At 38.9% G+C, this 6,702-nt stretch overlaps 1 protein-coding gene across 1 annotated transcript; it reads right to left on the bottom strand.

Annotated features, from left to right (window-relative positions):
* Positions 1-4,259: 4,259 nt before the first annotated feature.
* LOC104214556 (uncharacterized) lies at positions 4,260-6,173 on the bottom strand. Its single transcript, XM_070166063.1, has 5 exons — positions 5,885-6,173; positions 5,641-5,770; positions 5,058-5,544; positions 4,874-4,982; positions 4,260-4,738 (listed from the first exon to the last, which is right to left on the bottom strand). Exons 1-5 carry the CDS (start codon positions 6,171-6,173, stop codon positions 4,260-4,262), a joined length of 1,494 nt encoding a protein of 497 aa, XP_070022164.1.
* Positions 6,174-6,702: the final 529 nt, after the last annotated feature.

Genomic DNA, 6,702 nt, shown 5'->3' with positions numbered 1-6,702 from the left:
TCCTTCAATGTCTATTCCCATTTATACTTGTCTCTGTAATCCGTATATACTCATAGAAAATATTTTAATACAATATAGGGCATTTCGGTTCTTATCAAATCATATAATTTCTTTTTGATAACAGTAAATTCAAGTCACGATAACAGATCTAGTGACAACGAAAATATTTAAAACAATGGTAATCTTCTCAAATAGCTATTTCGGTATCATATCGAGTAAAAAACTTGTCCCACATGCAACTCAAAATAATCGGTAACATATTTATATTAAAAATCATTTGTAAATCATGCAAGTTATGAAAACACAAATTGCGGTAAGATTACTACTCACAGTAATCGTGCGAAATACCAATCTCTTCACCTCGAACGATTCATACAACTTTCTTCAATCAATCTATAACCACATCAACATCGATCTCGTGTTAATTGCCTCATTTAAGCTAAATCCATCACTAGTTTAGAATATCCAATCCTCCGAGTTTTATATTTAACTCTTAATTTGCCGAATTATAGTTACCTACATATGAGTAATTACTAATCTATTAACTACAACCTATTCATATAATTTATTAATCCAATTTCATAAAGTTCTATTGATTCTTTAGGACGAAAATTCTCAATCATCATGTAATAATTAGCTAATCATTAGAATTAAAATTGAAGACAATAAACTTTGAAACAGTGTATAGCAGAACCGGAAACACATCGTGTACTCTTTTATTAACATTGTGCACATAACCTATATTTAATTCAACTCCTTAATATATATATTAATTACCATCATTAGACAATTATTACTCCACACCCGTTCTGCCCCAATTATTAGGTAATCATCATTCCTTAAATTTAAAAGAATAAATCCCGTAGAAGAGTAGTAATTTCTTTCTAGCAGCATATTTGTTTCTTCTATATCTAATTCCCAGAAGTCATTGCTATATTATTCCCTTGTCTCTAGATAATTGGTAAGATAATTACAAAGTAAATTATGTGTAAGGTTAGTGTCATGTATAGGGATAAATACCTGAATTATAGTTTCCTCCCTCACTTTTCTTCTCCAACTATGGTCGCCGCTCACCCGATTCCGCTTCTCTTCATTCTATTTTTTTCTTTCTTTCTGAGCGTTTTGTAGCTTCTATTGTTTAGCAGCAGCTTGCTGCCTTTGCCCTTTTAGTTTCTCTTTCCAATGGGCTTTAGTCCATTCTCTTATTATTATTATTATTATTATTATATATATATATATATATATATATATATATATAGGTTAAAGACTTATATGCCCTTATTAATATATAGGGTATTACATTCTCCCCACCTTATGAAATTCGGTCCCCGAATTTAATTCTGGTACGTACCTGTAGACTAAAATAAATGAGGATACTTGACTCGCATAACATCTTTTATTTCCCATGTAGCTTCTTCAACAGTATGATTTCTCCATAAGACTTTAACGAGCACAATTTCTTTTGACCGTAACTTTCTTACTTGACTATCATCAATAGCCATCGGCTCCTCCTCATAGGACAACTTCTTATCGAGTGGTATAGTCGGTGCTTCAATCACCTGAGATGAGTCTGATATATATTTTCTTAGCATTGAGACATGAAACACTGGGTGAATAAAGGACAACTCAGGAGGAAGTGCCAAACGATAAGCCACCGCTCCCACTCGGTCTAATATCTCATACGGTCCTATAAACCTAGGGCTCAACTTGCCTCTTTTCCCAAACCGCATCACACCTTTCATAGGGGAGACTCGTAAGAACACTTTGTCCCCAATTGTGAACACTAAATCTCTTCTTCTCTTATCAGCATAAGACTTTTATCTACTTTGAGCTGCAAGCAATCTCTGTCTGATCAACTGGACCTTGCCCATAGATTCTTGTACTAGGTCGGGTCCCAATAAGTTAGTCTCACCAGCTTCAAACCATCCGATAGGAGAACGACATCTTCTACCATACAATGCTTCGTACGGTGCCATTTGACTACTAGACTGGAAGATATTGTTGTAAGCAAATTCAGCTAATAGTAGATAAGTGTCCCAACTACCTCCAAACTCAAGAATGCAAGCTCTCAACATATCATACAAGATCTGAATAGTATGTTCAGACTACCCGTCTGTCTGTGGATGAAATGCAGTAGTAAGATCTACTCGTGTACCCAATGCTTCTTGAAAAGATTTCCAAAAGTGTAAAGTGAAATGTGATCCTCTATCAGAGATGATGGATACTGGAACTCCGTGAAGTTGGACAATTTCGTTCATAAATATCTGTGCATACCTGACTCCACCATATGTAGTCTTCACCGGCAAAAAGTATGCTGATTTCGTCAGTCGATCTACAATCACCCATACCGAGTCACAACCTCTAAGGGTTCGTGGTATCCCGGTGACAAAATCTATAGTAATTCTTTCCCATTTCCACTCTTGAATCTCTATTTGTTGTAGTAGTCCCGCGGGTCGTTGATGCTCAGTCTTGACTTGCTGACAAGTCAAACAACTAGAAACAAAGTTAGCAACATCTTTCTTCATACCTTCCCACCAATAAAATTGCTTCAGGTCATGGTACATTTTTGTGGATCCAGGATGTATAGTGTATTTAGTGTTGTGAGCTTCTTTAAGAATAGCATGTCTCAACCCATTTACGTCTGCTACACATAGCCTGTCACCCATTCGAAGAACACCATCACTTTTAACAATCATATCCTTGCTTTTACCAGCTAAGACTGCATCTTCGTATTTACATAATCGTTCATCCTCATATTGGGTGGTCTTAATGCGCTCAACTAATAAAGACTTAGCCTGAGCACAAGCCAACAATGCCTCTGAATTTCCGACACTAAATCTGATACCTGTATCTTCTAGTCTCTGAATATCTTTGGCTAAAAGTCTCTTTGCAGGGGCTATATGTGCCAAACTCCCCATAGATTTTCTACTCAATGCATCAGCCACCACATTGGCTTTTCCAAGATGATACAAAATAGAACAATCATAGTCTTTGAGTAGTTCCATCCAACGACGCTGCCGAAGATTTAGATCTCTCTGCTGAAAGATATACTTCAGACTTTTATGGTCAGTATAAATCTCACAAGTTTTGCCGTATAGATAATGCCTCCAAATTTTTAGAGCAAATACCACTGCATCCATTTCCAAATCATGTGTAGGATAGTTTTGCTCGTGCTTTTTCAATTGTCTCGAAGCATAAGCTATAACACGGCCATTTTGCATGAGAACGCATCCTAATCCTACCCTTGAGGCATCACAAAATACTGTACATCCTCCAGAACCTGATGGTAAGGCTAATATTGGTGCAGTTGTCAGACACGTTTTGAGTTTCTGAAAGCTTTGCTCACATTCCTCTGTCCACTGAAACTTTGCATTTTTTTGTGTTAGCTTGGTCAGTGGCACTGCTATTTTGGAGAAATCATGCACAAAACGCCTATAATAGCCTGCTAAGCCTAAAAAGCTGTGAATCTCTGTAGGAGAAGTAGGTCTGGGCCATTTCTACACAGCTTCAGTTTTCTTAGGATCTACCATAATTCCATCTTTGGATACAACATGCCTAAAAAATGCTACCGAGTCTAGCCAGAATTCGCACTTCGAGAACTTAGCGAAAAGCCTATGTTCTCGAAATGTCTGCAACACAGTCCTGAGGTGATCCTCGTGTTCTCCTTGGCTACGAGAATATATCAGGATAATAAATACTATTACAAATCTATCCAGAAACGGCTTGAACACCTTATTCATTAAATCCATGAATGCAACTGGAGCCTTTGTTAGTCCGAAAGGCATCACAAGAAACTCATAGTGCCCGTATCGAGTTCTGAAAGCAGTCTTAGAAATATCTTCATCTTTGATTCTAAGTTGATGATAACTAGAACGGAGGTCAATCTTTGAAAAGTGAGCAGCTCCTTGTAACTGATCAAACATGTCATCTATACGAGGCAAAAGATATTTATTGCGTATTGTTATCTTGTTCAACTGTCTATAGTCAATGCACAATCTCAGGGATCCGTCTTTCTTCTTTACTAATAGTACTGGTGCACCCCATGGTGATACACTAGGTCTAATATAGCCCCTATCTAACAAATCTTGTAATTGTTGCTTTAGCTCCCTCAACTCTGCTGGTGCCATTCGATATGGGAGTATCGATATGGGTTGTGTGTCAGGTAGCAAATAAATACCAAAGTCTATTTCTCGTATTGGAGGCAATCCTGGTAAATCCTCAGGAAATACATCAGAAAATTCTCTCACTACTGGAACATTTTATATACTAACTGTTTCTTTTCTTGTATCATTTACAACAGCTAAGAGACCCAAACAACCTTTCTTCAGAAGTCGTTGAGCCTTCATAAAATATACAATTTTGCAAGTCTCTGAAACCTGACTCCCTCTTAGAATAAAACTGGGTTCATTTGGTATCTCAAACTTAACTATCTTTGTATGACAATCGACTATATCATAGTAAGAAGATAACCAATCCATTTCCATCAGCATGTCAAAGTCAATCATATCGAGTACAATAAGGTCAGCTAGAGTATCTCTACCCTTAACCCGAATCTGACAAGCACAATACACGTATTCAGCTAATAGAGACTCTCCAACAGGAGTAGCAACTAGAAAAGGATCATTCAATAGCTCGGGTTGTCTACTAAATTTCAAAGCAAAGTACGAGGACACATAGGAGTGAGTAGATTTCGGATCGATCAACGCAAGTGCATCAAATGAACAGACAGAAAGAATACCTGTAACCATTGCATTTGAGGCCTGAGCATCCTGTCTAGTAAATGCAAAAACTCTCGCCTGAGCTCTACCAACATTTCCTTATCCTTGATTCATAGTAGCACGGTCTCCAGCACCTCGACCTCTATTTCCTGTACCTGTAGCACCTGAAGTATTACGAGTAGTCTGAGTCGCTGCAGCTAACTGAGTAGAAGCCTGGTTGAAATTTTTTGGAGGCTGAGGGCAATCCCTCAAGTGATGTCCCAACTGGCCACACCGAAAGCACTCTCCAGTTAGAACACGTCATTGGCCCAAATGTTATCTACCACAAGTCTGGAAGACTTGAGTAGTGGCATATATCTGCCCAGAATTACGATGTCCAGAAGATGATGGTCCCATATTACCTTGTCTGTAATGTGGTTTGTATGTGGACTGTGAAGACATGTGAGTCCCTGTTTGAGAACCCTGTTGTTGTTGTTGTCCCTGATTTCCTGCTCCTCTATTTTTACTAAAACCACCACTGAAAGCCCCTTCTGTCTTGGCCATCTTACGTAAATCACTAGTTGCACGCTCCTCACGTCCTTTGTTTTCATTCTTTCTAGCAAGGTCGACCATATCAGAGTAGGATAAAGTCTTCATCTGTGGGGCTACTGCAGTGTATAGACGAACAACCAATCCATCAACAAACCTCTGAACTCGAGCTTCTTCGGTAGGCACTAAGTGAGGAGCATATATAGCCAGCTTACAGAACTTAGTGTTATATGTTGACACATCCATATCTGGAGTCCGAACAAATCTCTCAAAGTCTCTAGCATATTGTTGCATCAGACTGTCTGGAAGAAAATGATTCTTGAACAACTTAATGAACTCGTCTCATGTCAGTAGTGTTGCTCCTGCTGGCCTTCCTAGCAATACAGTTTCATACCATGTGTTGGTCATATCCTCTAGTTTGTATACTGCTAGCTCCACGGCTCTCTCACTAGAACATCCAAGAGCACATAATGCCTTGAGTGTCCCATCCAAGAAACCTTGAGGATCTGCTGAATTATCGGAACCTGTGAATTTTGGTGATTTCAATTTCAGAAACTCGTGTAGGGATACTTCCTTATTCCCAAAAGGCTGAGTCTGTGCAGGTGCTTGTGTCTGTAAAGTAGCCTAAGGAGCTGAACTTCCGCCCTGAGTAGGCACCAATGCCTCTAACACATTCAGTAACCTTGCCACTGCATCTGCAGGTAAGGCAACAATAGGTACAACAGTTGGTACTGGTGGTGGAACGTTTTGAACTCCCTGCTCTTGCACTTGATCTGGCATAACAACTTGGGTTTGAACCATGTTCCCAACTTGAGGTTGAGGAGCAGTCTGTCTTCTAGTTTGATGAACCCCAATTTGACCGTCACCCCGGGTAGCACCACGTCCAGCACCACGTCCAACAGATGAAGGTGTGTGTGTCCTAGCCATCTGCGAAAGAAATATTCCAAAGTCAATCTCAAGTTATCTCAACGCACGATCAAAGAATGAAAGAAGGGAAAACTTTCCTAAATCTTCAGTAGCCTTGAGATCATAAGTATGGGCGCCTACATACCCATGAACAAGACTCTACTAAACATTGCTCCATGACTCGGGACTTAAAGCCTAAGCTCTGATACCAACTTTGTCACGACCGAATTTAGGATTGTGACCAGCGCTTAGGAGCAAGTGCTCCCAAGTAAGCCTCACCGGTAATTTTACAAAAAATCGGACAGAGTTTCCCCTATTTTTGGACCATCCCAAAAATTTTCCTGTCTCAAATCAACAACCAAACATCCTAATATCATACCAAACAATTGACAACTTGCCAATTAACTAATACAAGCCTCCACCATAACTAAATCACCAACTAACAACTAAAAATACTAATTTATCTCCAACTTTGATAAATAAGAACGATACTCGACATAAGACCATAATAACAAAAGAATACTCATGACACTAAAATAATGACTATGGA

This window comes from Nicotiana sylvestris, chromosome 2, assembly GCF_000393655.2.
Source record: "Nicotiana sylvestris chromosome 2, ASM39365v2, whole genome shotgun sequence".
NCBI classification, from domain to species: domain Eukaryota; kingdom Viridiplantae; phylum Streptophyta; class Magnoliopsida; order Solanales; family Solanaceae; genus Nicotiana; species Nicotiana sylvestris.
Note: the sequence above shows the minus strand (reverse complement) of the source record. Positions and strands in the feature narration are given on the sequence as shown.